This window comes from Giraffa tippelskirchi, chromosome 11, assembly GCF_054371585.1.
Source record: "Giraffa tippelskirchi isolate mGirTip1 chromosome 11, T2T-mGirTip1v1.2.pri, whole genome shotgun sequence".
NCBI lineage: Eukaryota > Metazoa > Chordata > Mammalia > Artiodactyla > Giraffidae > Giraffa > Giraffa tippelskirchi.
Genome location: NC_137285.1, coordinates 55355136 through 55369594, shown reverse-complemented (window position 1 = coordinate 55369594; position 14459 = coordinate 55355136). Strand labels below are relative to the sequence as shown.

Below are 14459 nucleotides of genomic sequence, written 5' to 3'. Positions count from 1 at the left end.
AGCCAGATAAATGAAGTCCTGGTATTAGCAGGTTCTCTGCCGTGACCGCCCACGCTGGGAGTGAACTGGGGGACCCCGTGGCGGGAGAGGCTGGTTCTAAGGCATTTTCCTCCCTTCCTCGTACCCGTGGGCAGCCGCGCTGTCCATGGGAGGAGGAGGAGGGCAGGGATTAGGTTAAAAAGGGAAGCACACTGAGCGGCCATGAGAGGAACCAGGGAGGACATTCGTGCTGAAGCCGGAGGAGTCACCCCTCTTCTCCCCCAACACAATGGACCCCAAGGCTTGTGCCTCCAGGGAGGGGAGTGGTCACGTCAGTCCCGCTCAGGCAACTGGTGTGTGGCGAGGCGGGGGAGGGGAGGGATGGGTGGAGAAAGCGCTAGAACATTATCAGCGCAGATGGTAGGAGTGGAAAGTGTGGAAACTCAGGGCGAAACAACCCAGGTGCCAGGCGCAGGATGGCGTGGAGTCACAGGCAGGAGGAGACAGAAATTAGGTTTCTGTGAGAGTGCGAGGGTGGCGGGTGTGTGTGTGGGGGGAGGGGCTTCATTGTGTGGGGGGCTTCATTCCGGGGAGGGGAAGCTTCCCCGTGCCTCTGCCTGGGAGATGATGGCCTGGGTGTGGGGGAACCTGGATGAGGAGCCGTGAGTCTCTCCCAGGACGGCTGGGGAAGGCTGCCTGGCTTGATGGCCATTTACCCACTTACCATGCCATCCGGCGGCCAGCCTACTGCTCCTTCCCCAGGCAGACCAGCAAACCTGCTAAGGATTGCCGAATAAGCAAATCTGGTAAGCCCTTGCCTTACAAGCAAACTGGATAATCCTTACCAGCAAACCTGCTAAGGACTGCGGGATCCAGCAAACTGGATAAGCCCCTCTCTTCAGGCATGCCCTAACCCATCTGCTCCCACCTTCACTCTGGGGCCCCAGCCTCCAGGAGCAAAAAGCTTTGGGAATGATCCCAAAACAGCACAAGGACGCACATTCCTGTGACGTTATGGAAAGAAGGTGGACAAAGCTTGGAAGCAAGACACGCACATCACTAAGAAAGGGCAGGCCCTTGGACACCAATGTTTCTGCTCTCTTTCCTCTCTGCCTCTCATCCCAGATCATACTCACTAGCCCTTGCTTACAGGACTGTGTCTGCTTCAGATTTGGGGTTTGCCTGGCTGCACTTCCTTCCGCTCATTACAGAACCTGGGTGCAGGGTGGAGGAGTATATACAACTAAGGTGGGTGCATGCGTGCCAAGTTGCCTCAGTCCTGTCTGACTCTTTCAACCCATGGACGATAGCCCATGAAGCTCCTCTGTTCATGAGATTCTCCAGGCAAGAATACTGGAGTGGGTTGCAGTGCCTTCCTCCAGGGGATCTTCCTAACCCAGGGATTGAACTTGTGTCTCTTATGTCTCCTGCATTAGCAGGTGGGTTCTTTACCAGTAGCGCCACCTGGGAAGCCCCTATACAACTAAAGCCACATACAAAATGCAACAGTGCCATATGCTATTTTTTTTACTCAATTTTTAAGGTATTTTATGTGTAATACTTTAGAATCTCGCCACTAAACACATTAAAGCCTGCCACTGGAAACACAAATTTTTGAAAGGTTGCTTCTATAAAAACTACATTCTAATTTTTTTTAAAGTACTTTTATAAATTTCCTTTGGAAAGAGAAATTCTATGTAAGAAATTGTCTCTGTAAGGAAATATATTGTGGGAAAGAAAAAGTCAACCATAGAAGGCCCATAAAAACCACTGTTCAACATACAATTAAAGGAGACCTGGTTTGTGTTTAGCCCTGCCCTGGGTGCTGGAGATGCAGAGACCAACAAGACAGACAAATTCCTGCTCTCTTGAAGCTTATGTTCTAGAAGAGGAAAGATAATAAACGAGTAAACAAATATAATAATACATAGCAAACTAGGCGTTAAGATGAAAATTAAAAATGGAAAGTGTGTGAATAACTGACTTTAAATATAGTGGCCAGGGCAGACTTCTCTGAAGAAGTGACATTTAAATTCAAACCTGAAGGATACAGTTCAGCAGAGCTGGGATAATTGGATTCCAGCAAAGAGAATGTGTGTGCAAAGGTCCTGAGGTAGGAAATGGCTTAGCAGTTTCAAGTTCCTAAAAGAAGCCAATTAACTGGAACAGAGTGATCAAAAAGCAAAAGGCATGAAATGGGAGTGGAGGATTTTATTGCAAGCGTCACAGGAAACAAAGTGACATCATCTTGTTTATGCTTGAAGATCTCCCTGTGTGAAGACAGGACTCATGGGTATTCTGGTTGTTTCTTTTACTTTTAGAAGTCTTTTGAGGTTTGGAGAAGTGAGAGTGAAAGAACAGGAGAAAAAGATGATGCTGCAAATGAACGCACTCTTGAAGAAAGATGACAAATCATCTTCATGTTGCCCTCTTAGAATATTATTTGGTTCCTATCAATATTCTCCTGGATGCTGTCATCCTTGTAAAAGGCCATAATACCATGGGACTTCCCAGGTGGTCTGATGGCGAAGACTCTATGCTCCCAGTGCAGGGGGCCCAGGTTTGATCCCTGGTCAGGGAAGTAGATCCCGCGAAGACCTGGTGCAGCCAAATAAATAAATAATGTTTTGTTTTGTTTAAAAAAAAAAAAAGGCCATATGCCATAAAGACAATTTCAGCTTGCTCTTTAGGGACTTGGAATTTTTTGTATGTGACTAGGGAATATCCCAAGAAAGAATGCACATTCTCTTACATTCTGTCACATCTGGGCTCTGATGATGTCAGTCTATAGATAACCTCTTCCCTGGTACATATTACATCTCACAGAACAGCTAGAATCAAAGAGGTCAGTGTGCCCTTTTGCAAGTGTAACTCGGGCTCATCCTGGAGGGATGTACAGAGGCACCAAGAATGAGAGAAGAAGCAGGGACCGTCATGAGCGCAGCCCCAGTGGCCGCGGGGCCACATCCCACCTCGCTCTGCATAAATCGCTTCTGCTGGAGAGGAGCTTTTTAAATAAAGCTTGCTAGAATCTGTCTTAGCAGAATGTAAAGAGAGGAATCGCTGAACAATTTCTGTCTGTATGGCAGTTTTAAGACCCTCGATTTTAGTTTTTCTTAGTTATTGCTTTGGAGAAGGCAATGGCACCCCACTCCAGTACTCTTGCCTGGAAAATCCCATGGACGGAGGAGCCTGGTAGGCTGCAGTCTATGGGGTTGCTAGGAGTCGGACACAATTGAGCGACTTCACTTTCACTTTTCACTTTCATGCATTGGAGAAGGAAATGACAACCCACTCCAGTATTCTTGCCTGGAGAATCCCAGGGACAGGGGAGCCTGGTGGGCTGCTGTCTATGGGGTCGCACAGAATCGGACACAACTGATGCGACTTAGCAGCAGCAGCAGCTTTGTTCTTTGAACTTGAGAGATGAGCACACGGGCGGTGCCACAGGAGGGAAAAGCCGCAGCCACGTCACTTGGGAAGATAATCAATAGTAACACCAAAGGAAAACCCACCTTAGCGTAGGCAGAATAAGACTGAATTCTTTGAAAGGCAGTCTTGAAAAAATCTGAGAATGTTTTTCCTCTGATGGTTGTGAATCACACTTAGGAACAGCCCATCTGATTTGCATATCTATGGAGGGACACATTCTAAAAAGAGACCATCAATAGACCCATGTCCACGAGTGGTGAGCAAATTTATCCAGTGAGCTTGTATTGATTTGCCTTCACATTTTAACTCCCTTCATTAGACACTTCTACCACAAAGTTGAGAAATCTGTATGCAGGTCAGGAAGCAACAGTTAGAACTGGACGTGGAACAACAGACTGGTTCCAAATAGGAAAAGGAGTACGTCAAGGCTGTATATTGTCACCCTGCTTATTTAACTTATACACAGAGTACATCATGAGAAACGCTGGGCTGGAAGAAACAAAAGCTGGAATCAAGATTGCCGGGAGAAATATCAATAACCTCAGATATGCAGATGACACCACCCTTATGGCAGAAAGTGAAGAAGAACTAAGCCTCTTGATGAAACTGAAAGAGGAGAGTGAAAAAGTTGGCTTAAAGCTCAACGTTCAGAAAACTAAGATCATGGCATCTGGTCCCATCACTTCATGGCAAATAAATGGGGAAACAGTGGCTGACTTTACTTTTGGGGGCTCCAAAATCACTGCAGATGGTAACTGCAGCCATGAAATTAAAAGACGCTTACTCCTTGGAAGGAAAGTTATGACCAACCTAGACAGCATATTAAAAAGCAGAGACGTTACTTTGCCAACAAAGGTCCATCTAGTCCAGGCTATGGTTTTTCCAGTGGTCATGTATGACTGTGCGAGTTGGACCATAAAGAAAGCTGAGCACCGAAGAATTGATGCTTTTGAACTGTGGTGTTGGAGAAGACTCTTGAGAGTCCCTTGGACTGCAAGGAGATCCAACCAGTCCATCCTAAAGGAGATCAGTCCTGGTTGTTCATTGGAAGGACTGATGTTGAAGCTGAAACTCCAATACTTCGGCCATCTGATGCGAAGAGCTGACTCATTTGAAAAAACCTGTTGCTGGGAAAGATTGAAGGAGGAGGAGAAGGGGGTGACAGAGGATGAGATGGTTGGATGGCATCACCGACTCAGTGGACATGAGTTTGGGTAAACTCCGGGAGTTGGTGATGGACAGGGTAGCCTGGCATGCTGCAGTCCATGGGGTCGCAAAGAGTCGGACACGACTGAGCAACTGAACTGAACTGAGCACACAGTTGATAATCCCAAAATTAGACATGGAAATTTTCAAAGAAGCACAGAGGGAAGTTATCCTTTGGCCAAATTAAATAATTCTACCTTGGTATACTGTCACCTCTTAATGAGAAGAGTAGGCATCAGTTAAACTAAAATGACCATTTGAGGAAAATGAGAAAAGCAACATGGGCGAAGTCTCCACTCGTAAATCGTCATTATGAATACATTTGTACATTTATGTCTTTTCTACCTTTCTCCTACCATACTTTACCATAAAGACAGGAGAAGATAGGAAAAAAGCAATACCTATCATACAGTGGTAAGTTATTTAATTTCCCCTGTCCTAGACTTGTCTCCAGGCCAGATGTGTGTGTGTGTGTGTGTGTGTGTGTGTATGTGTGTTCAGTTGTGTCTGACTCTTGTAACCCCATGGACTGCAGCCCGCCAGGCTCCTCTGTCCATGGAATTTTCCAGGCAAGAATATTGGAGTGGGTAGCCAGTCCCTTCTCCAGCCAAGCTAGGTAGTGTGTTTCAATTTTATGTTTATTAGTGCAAAGGGAGAAAGGAAGTCTTTCTTGATTTTAACAATAGCTCAAATGGTTCGCCGTCCGGTCCTCTTGCCTCAGCAAACCATAGAGGGAGGCATCAAACCCATTTCAAATGTACTATTTCCACAAAGTCCAATTTTATTAGGAAAGCCAGCAGAATAGTGATCGTCCAAGGCAGTGGTTAAAAACCTTTACTCCACGTTTCAGGAGAATGGATGGTTCTTGACACCATGTTGACAGCACACGGGCACATACTGAATAGCAAATGTAACAGACATACTAATAGAATATTTTACAAAGTGCTTTAATATCCTCACCTGAGATGATGCTCATTGGTCTTATTAAACCTTCAAATATGAACCCAGAAGAGATGGAAATTATATGGGAAAAACCTATTGTGTTTCTTCCTCAATATCAGAGTGTGGGGTGGGAGGGCTGGCTGTCCCCGTCAGCCGTGTGCAGTTGTTACTGGACAGAGGCTGCCCAGCCCAGGAATCTGAACCCTCGTGTAGGTGGGGCCTTGTGACCACTTCCCCCACTGGAATGTGAGCATATGAGACGTGAGTCGCTTCCAGGCTGAAATGGTGGAAAATCCATGTGCCATCCCGACCCTTTACCCTCCCCCGCCTGCCAGATGGAGATTCTGGGGCCCCAGGAGATGGTGGAACTCCCAGATGAATGATGTCTGTGTCCTTAGATCACCCTGTGGAAGGTCTGTCTGCAAAACACCTTCCCAGGCCTTTATAGCAAGAAAAAAACTGTCTTTTATCATGTTGCCTGCATGCTCAGTTGCTTCAGTCGTGTCTGACTCTTTGCAACCCTATGGACAGTAGCCCGCCAGGCTCCTCTGTCCATGGGATTCTCCAGGCAAGAATGCTGAAGTGGGCTGCCATGCCTGCCTCCAGGGGATCTTCCCCACCCAGGGATAGAACCTGCTTCTCTTATGTCTCCTACATTGGCAGGTGGGTTCTTTACCACTAGCCCCACCTGGGAAGCCCATTATCATGTTAAGCAACTGGAATTTGAAAGTTTATCTATTATAGCCACAAGTCTTATCCTGATTTAACTGAAATGGGGTGGAGGTGGTATCGATTAGGAAATGGAGTTTCCTAGTTGGTGGTTGGGAGAAGGCAATGGCACCCCACTCCAGTACTCTTGCCTGGAAAATCCCATGAATGGAGGAGCCTGGGAGGCTGCAGTCCATGGGGTCGCTAAGAGTCGGACCCGACTGAGCGACTTCACTTTCACTTTTCACTTTCATGCATTGGAGAAGACAATGGCAACCCACTCCAGTGTTCTTGCCTGGAGAATCCCAGGGATGGCGGAGCCTGGTGGGCTGCCATCTAGGGGGTTGCACAGAGTCGGACACGACTGAGGTGACTTAGCAGCAGCAGCAGTTGGTGGTTTATAATGGTTTGGTTTCTCTTCCCCATTCTTTGACATACCCAGTAAAGCTCACATTCTGTTACTTAGGGCTCCAAGCTCTGGGAGAAGGTACCTTCTGAGGAGGAAGTTTTTTGCCCTGGAATAACTATTATTTTTAAGAGTGACTGATCCAGAGTGGAACATGCTCAGTTTCTTGCTAGAGGCGCCTTGCCTTTAGTAGGCATCTGGAAACTATTTGGATGACAATCTCGATCACAAAAGTTATCAGGGCAGCAACCTTGGCAAAATGGCTGTGCTCAGAACTGATCACATTGCACTCACCTTTAGCATCTGTGGTCTCTTGGAGCTCAGCCCTACCGACAAAGCAGATTGGCAACGCCGTCCTACAGAAAGCAAGTACGAGAAACAAGGTGAGAGCTCTGGGGTTTATAAGCCACAGCCTATGGGCTTGCAGGGGTTTTCACTCATGCTTCCATTTGATTCCCAAACTTTGGCTCCTCTTCTTCCCCCTTTCCACTCTCCCAACAGTAAAATCCCATTAAATCAACCCAAGCTGGACTTTCTCATTGTCTTTAGTGATTTGTTTGTTCCCCAATTTGTCATAAAAGGGTAAACTGTTCAACGTTTGTACATGAAAAGCTCAAACAGTAAGTTCATAATTGTTTTCACAGAATTTATGAGACTTTCTCTAGGGAGCTGTTCTCAGAATAAAATAAATGCTATGAATGGAATAGGAAATATTACAGTAATTATGTTGGTTTCCCAGGAAAACTTAGAACTTAATAGCGGCGGGGTAACTTGGGGACTAGCAGATGCCGTGTCTATCCTTCAAAACGTATCTGTATCTCAGTTTCTCCGAATCCAGATATAATGCTCATTTTAGGCAAGCAGTTGGCTTGGTGGGAAGCTCAGTCATGAATTTCTAGAGGATGACTGTTGTTTTAGGGCCTCTCATTGAGGAGAGGAGGGCCTTCAAGCTCTGGGGACCTGTAACTATGTGTGTGTTAGGGGTAAAGTGGAATTATGTCAGCCTAGAGTCCTAGTGCAGGGGTGGGAAAGAGGAAGGATTTGGGGATGGATAGATTGGGAGTTTGGAATTAGTAGATGCAAACTATTATATATAGAAATAGATAAACAACAAGGTTCTACTGTATAGCACAGGGAACTGTATTAATACCCTGTGATAAACCATAATGGAAAAGGATATGAAAAAGAATGTATACATGTGTATAACTGAATCACTTTGTGACATAGCAGAAATTAACACAACACTTTAAATCAACTATACTTCAAAAAATAAATTTTAAAAAATGTAAAAAAAAAAAAAAAATAGGAGTTCTAAAATGCTCCTGAACATGTACTGAGCCCACAGACTAGCCCTCAGCATCCCTGAGACAGGGGCTGGTGGCCCACCCTGCATCTTTCTTCTCCTTACCTACAGCAGCAACTCAATCACCAGGGGGTATTAATTTTTAAATGCACATTTCGGATTTTTTTTTCTTTCATGGTGCGTGGGCTCAGTCGCTCCATGGTATGTGAGATCTTCCCAGACCAGGGATCGAACCCATGTCCCCTGCAGTGGCAGGCAGATTCCTAACAACTGGACCACCAGGGAAGACCACCAAATGCACGTTTCTAAGCCCAACCCCAGTATTTACTTTTCCAATAGGTTTGGAGCAGAAAGTCTGACAGTCAGTGGGCCAGTTTTCTGACTTCTGTGGGAATCATTTCTTTGCTTCTCCTTTTATTTATTTATTTATTTATTTTTATCACCCAAGCAGATACACCAAACACTGTAGTCTGGCTTGGGCTGTTTTTTTTAAGAGGGCTTCCCAGGTGGCGCAGGTGGTGAAGAACCCACCTGCCAATGCAGGAGACCTAAAAGACTTGGGTTCAGTCCCTGGGTCAGAAAGATTCCCTGGAGAAGGGCATGGCAACCCACTCCAGTATTCTTGCCTGGATAATTCCATGGACAGAGGAGCCTGGCAGGCCACAGTCCATAACGTCATAAGGAGTCAGACACAACTGAAGTGACTTGGCATACACAGTTTTTTTAAAACTTTTACATAAATAGAATAATACACATATGTTTTGGATCTGGCTCAAATACTTCATACAGTGTTTGCGGCATTACAGAGTGCAACCATAGTTTGTTCATTTACACCGGCATTGTGTCATGTATGGATGTGAGAGCTGGACTATAAAGAAAGCTGAGCGCCAAAAAATTGATGCTTTTGAACTGTCGTGCTGGAGAAGACTCTTGAGAGTCCCTTGGACTGCAAGGAGATCCAACCAGTTCATCCTAAAGGAGATCAGTCCTGGTTGTTCATTGGAAGGACTGATGTTGAAGCTGAAACTCCAATACTTTGGGCACCTGACTCGAAGAGCTGACTCATTTGAAAAGACCTTGATGCTGGGAAAGATTGAGGGTGGAAGGAGAAGGGGACGACAGAGGATGACATGGTTGGATGGCATCACCAACTTGATGGACATGGGTTTGGGTAAACTCCAGGAGTTGGTGATGGACAGGGAGGCCTGGCGAACTGCGGTTCATGGGGTCGCAAAGAGTCGGACACGACTGAGCGATTGAACTATACAATCACATCACTGTCTATTCATTCTTTTATATTTGAATAGTATGTATTCTACATTAGGATTGTGTTTTGGCTATTGTGAAAAATGCTGCTATGAACTACTTGTACGTATCTCTTGGTGCACATGTGACAACACTTTTCAGCTGGATATATACTTAAAATTGCTAAGTCCTAGGATATCTATAACATCAACTTTAGAAAACAAGATCAAACTGTTTTCCTCAAGAGAACAATTCAATGCATATACCCACCACATGTACATGAGAGACCTCACTGTTTTGTACTTTCACCAGCACTTTGTATTAATCATCTTTTTAATTTTGACCATTCTGGAAGTTTACATGAGTAAGCTCATTGTGGTTTTAATTTGCATGTCCTGATTATGAATGTGGTTAAGGAACTTTTGGTACATGTTATTGATCACATGGATATCTTGATTTATGAATTTCATTTCAAAGTCTCTTTCCTATGTTTCTAATAGGTTGTCTTTTTCACACTAATTTGTATGAGCTTTTCTTTTTAAAATATTTTTATTTATTTATTTAGCTGTGCCAGGTCTCAGTTGCAGCATGCAAACTATTAATTTCAGCATGTGAACACTTAGTTGCAGATTGTGGCCCTGACCAGGGATCAAACCTAGACAACCTGCATTGGGAGCACGGAGTCTTAGCCACTGAACCACCACGGAAGTCCCCAGGAGTTTTTTTTTTTTTTAATATGTATCGTAGTTACGAGCCCTTGGTCAGTCACTGGGTTGAAAATCTTACCTTCCTATCTGTAGCTCAACTTTCATACTTTAAAGGGTGTATTTTGTTAAACAGAGCTACTTTAAGCTAGTCTCAATTACTTCATTGTTTCTTTGTGGTTAATACTTTTTGTGTTCTGTTTAGGAAATCTTTGCCAACCCCAAGATCATCAAGATATTCCTTATGTCATTATCTAATGGGTTTTTGCTATTTTGCCTTTCACACTTTGGTCTCTAATTCATCTGGAATGAATCTACCTGGAATTGCAAACATGACCTTTCTCCCCTGTTCCGCCACCTTTTACGTAAATAAGTGCCCATATATGCAAGGTTCTGTTTCTGGGCCCTTTTTTCTGTTCCAGTCATCTGTTTGTTATCTTTGTGCCACATTTCCATTCTGCCTCAATTACTGAGGCTTTATGGTAAGTTTTGTTATCTGCAGAGCAAACACTCTCACTTTGTTCTTTTTTTAGAGTGTCCTGGCTGTTTCCTGGCCTTGAACCATCTTGTCAAGTTCCACATCTATTGGAATTGTATAGAATCTGTAAATCAATTTGGGGAGAAATAATATTTTTATAATATTCAGTCTTCCAATCCATGAGCATGGTTCATCTCTCTATTGACTTAGATCTTTATATTCTCTCACTAAGTTCTTATAGTTTTCTGTGTGGAGATCTTACATATCTTTGACTATCCTTATTCTAAAATCTTGACATATTTTAGCAAAGTGGCATTTTTTAAAAATTTCATTTGAAAACTTACTGGTAAGCACTAATTTTGTTTTATTCCTGTTTTTTAACATTCATGAAAATTTTGTATTGTGCTCTTTCTTTTATTATAAAAATTTTCACTTTATTATAAAAATGTTTCTGATCGCTATTCTACCTGTATTACAGGCATACCTTGTTTTTTTGGATTTGACTTTATTGCACTTTGCAGATAGTGTGTGTTTTACAAATTCAAGGTGTGTGGCAAGCCTGTGTTGTTAGATGATGGTTATATTTTAATTTTTTTTAGCAACCAAGTATTTTTTTAATTAAGGCATGAACATTGTTTTTTAGACATAATGTTATTGCCCACCTAATAGACTATAGTACAGTGTATGTATAACTTTTTATGTACTGGGAAACCAATAAATTTGTGTGACTTGCTTTATTGGGATACCCAATAAAGCACTTTATTAGACCAAACCCACAGTATCTCCAAGGTCTACCTGTACTTTCCTATTGCTGCTGTAACAAACAAATGCTCCCTATTTGTCCTATGGCTTTTTAGTAAGCCCTGGCACAGCACCTCTTTATTTCAGAAGCATGATCCAACATGATGATGCTTTTTCACTCAGAGATTTGTCTCTATTAGTACTAATGCAGAAAGGAAAATCACTGCTTTTCAAATAATTTGGGACTCTTCTGAAAGGCCCAGTCAGGACTCTCAGTTTTCCTCTCCTCTGGGTCTGTATACCTCAGAGAGTCCAAGGTTGAGATGGGGAGGCAACTAGTGCCTCGAAGATTCCCCCAGGGGGCCCAGAGATGCCTCAAAATTCACAGAATTAGCAAAGGGACTTCCAAAGTTAATTGAGGTGCCAACAAGCTTGAGAGCTATTGAAAATGCAGACTGTGTGGTTCATTGGAATAGGCCAGGCGGGGTATCCAATTGGAAAGTACCCCTGAGACTTTTCAGCTTTAAATATTGTTTTGACAATTTGGAAAGGCCTGGAAGGCAAAATAACTAACATTATTAGGGTTAGTCATTAAATTGTGTCTGACTCTGTGCAGCCCTGTAGACTGTAGCCCCACCAGGCTCCTCTGTGCATGGGATTTCCCAGGCAAGAATACTAGAATGGGTAGCCATTCCCTGCTCCAGGGGATCTTCCTGACCCTGGGATCGAACCTGCATCTCTTTTGTCTTCTGTTGGCAGGTGGGTTCTTTACCTCTTGTGCCACCTAGGAAGCCCATCTTAACCAAATACTCACATTTTACCTTGTAAAAGCAGTTGTGCATCAATTTTAGAAGGACTAAACAGAGAATAACAATCATAGTTTCAGCTGGTAACTGACATTTAGCTCTTCTTCCTGGGTCAGGAAGATCCCCTGCAGAAGGAAATGGCAACCCACTCCAGTATTCTTGCCTGGGAAATCCCATAAACAGAGGAACTTTGCAGGCTACAGTCTGTGGGGTTGCAAAGAGTCAGACATGACTGAAGCAACTTTGCATGCACGCCCCCTGACATTCACCCAGGAAAATATACAGAGTGGAAGTCCGGGACATGTTTCGGGGTTGACAATACCCTCCTCCTCCTAGTATCATTCTCATCTAGTCAGAGACATAGCCAGGGGCAAATCACAAGGCCATCTTACTGGTGACGGTCAGGCCAGGGCTGTCCTGCTCTAGGTCGGCTGCCTGTGGACTCGTCTGGCTGCTTTTTCCTGTAACTGCCCATGTACGTTGTCACAGACGAATCTGACCACCTTGCTTCATCCTGCCAGGATGCTGCAGCCTTCCGTCGGATCACATCAAACTCTTGAGAAGTTAGAGGGCTGAAGGGCAGAAGAATTTGCGGTGTCAAGTAGAAGAAGTGTGACATGGCCCGCTTTGAAGGACAGCTTTTCAAGCCCTCTCCGTCATGCAGAATTAATTTCCTTTTTGTAGTAGGAAGTAATCAACCCGACTCAGCAAACTTTGTTACTCCGATGGCCCACAGAATGCAGAAGCTGAACTCAAAGTTGCCAAGCAACAGGTCGCACAATTCCACAAGTGCTACTTCCCACCTCCCTCCAATTTTAATTAGCAAATTTAGAACTTTCTGGCTTTTGCTCTAAGTGATATACAGTTACAAATCCTGGAAAGAAAGCAGGTGGCCACTGCTTTTATAAATAAGTGAGTCCTAATCATGATGGTTTAAGACGTGGAGCGAGAGGACAGTGCCAAGCATTCATTTCTTCTAAAGACTGACCTTCAAGGGTCTGGAGGCAAATGTGCCCTGTTTGTGATGTCAACAATAGCAAGTGATGCGAACAGCTTCTCGTGTGTCATAGAGCAATGGTACTGAAGCTGGTGGCCCTCTGGAGTCGCCCCAGGGGCTGGTAAAATAAGACCCCACCCCCAGCCATAGATTCTGATTTAATTGGTCTGGAGTAGGGCCTTGGCTTTGCTCATTTTTATTTTATTTTAAACTTTTTATTTTTTATCAGGGTAGCAGATTAACAGTGTTATGGCAGTTTTAGGTGAACAGCGAAGGTAATTTTTAAAAGCTTACTCCTGGAAGCTTCTAGAGAGCAGCTGGGGTTAAGAATTAAGGTCATTGAAACGCCACTGTGAATCTTCTTTAGATTGAGAAGTCATAGCACTCTATCTTCTGTTCACCTGATTCCCTGCATCCTTCACTAATAATTGCTCTAAAGCTGGTTAGTACACCTGCCTCTCCTTCTCTGCACTATCAGTTCACTGGCGAATCGAAAGAGATCTTTCCACCTGTGTCCTTGCTCTTAGCACTTCTTGGAGCAGAACTTCTCAGCCCTCAGTGCTCATTCATGTGACCTGTGGGATGCTTTATAGAAACCGAGGTCCTGCCTCACCTTGATTGGCACCTCTGGGGGTGGCTCCATCATCACCCTTGAAGAAAGAGTCTCCATAGGTGGCTGATCAGCACCCATGGGGCACCTTAAACATGCAGAGGCTCACCTGCCCTGCACAGACTATAGGAATAAAGCCCCAGAATCATCATATTGGGTTGGCCAAAAAGGTCATTCGGGTTTTCCTTACCAGTTTATGGAATAATCCAAATGAACTTTTGGCCAATCCAGTATTTCTATGGTTACATGAGGGCGTGGCTGTTGATTTTAAATGCTGGGAATACTGCTCCAAGAGCTGAATTTCAGCAATCTTTTAAAGTGAGGCTGACATGCCACAAGGTATGCTTCTTTGAGAGTAAAATTACTTGCAGATACTTGTCAGTATATAAAAGTAGGAGTATCTTTCTTTAAAAATTTGAAACTTGGAACATAAGCATCTTTGCTGTGGAAGGATTAGGTAAATGGTTGCGGAGCACACTGCTATTTCTCGGGGAGTTGAACGTTTCTTGGAGAAACCCAGATGAAAGACGAAGAAGGTGGAGACAGAATGAAGGAGGAAAATGGGAATCAGGCTGCCCAGTGCTTCTCGCTACAGCCAGTGTCACGTAGCAACTGCTTTGATGCTTAAACCTTTAACCATTCTGGTAAAAATTGTGTTTTAAAAGCCTCTGTTAGCATTTACTCATCAATTGAAAGTCCTCCAAAAATAGAACTATTGGGAAACTGTGGCATGTGAGGTGGACAAGAAAAGCACCCTCAGCTTTTTTGGAGGGAATAACTTTAAAACTTAACTAGCTAAGTTTACTTGGTGTAGTTAAGATGTAAACTTGTTGATTTTAAAATTGCTGTTACATCTGAAATGAACTTATGTGATGTTCTGGTAAAAAACAAAACAAAACAAA

The 14459-nt window shown here is 43.9% G+C and overlaps 1 protein-coding gene across 24 annotated transcripts in view; it reads right to left on the bottom strand.

The window, feature by feature from the left end:
- The window catches only part of C11H4orf51 (chromosome 11 C4orf51 homolog), a 57796-nt gene extending 44861 nt beyond the window's left edge, over positions 1 to 12935 (bottom strand). For all 24 annotated transcript variants that reach the window (XM_081544260.1, XM_081544265.1, XM_081544267.1 and 21 more), the window contains exons 1-2: positions 12343 to 12935; positions 6968 to 7029 (exon numbers count right to left, since the gene is read on the bottom strand). In XM_081544260.1, coding sequence (XP_081400386.1) covers positions 6968 to 7029; positions 12343 to 12569 — 289 coding nt within the window. In that variant the 5' untranslated portion in view covers positions 12570 to 12935. The remainder of the gene's footprint in view (positions 1 to 6967; positions 7030 to 12342) is intronic.
- Between the last annotated feature and the right edge of the window lie 1524 nt (positions 12936 to 14459).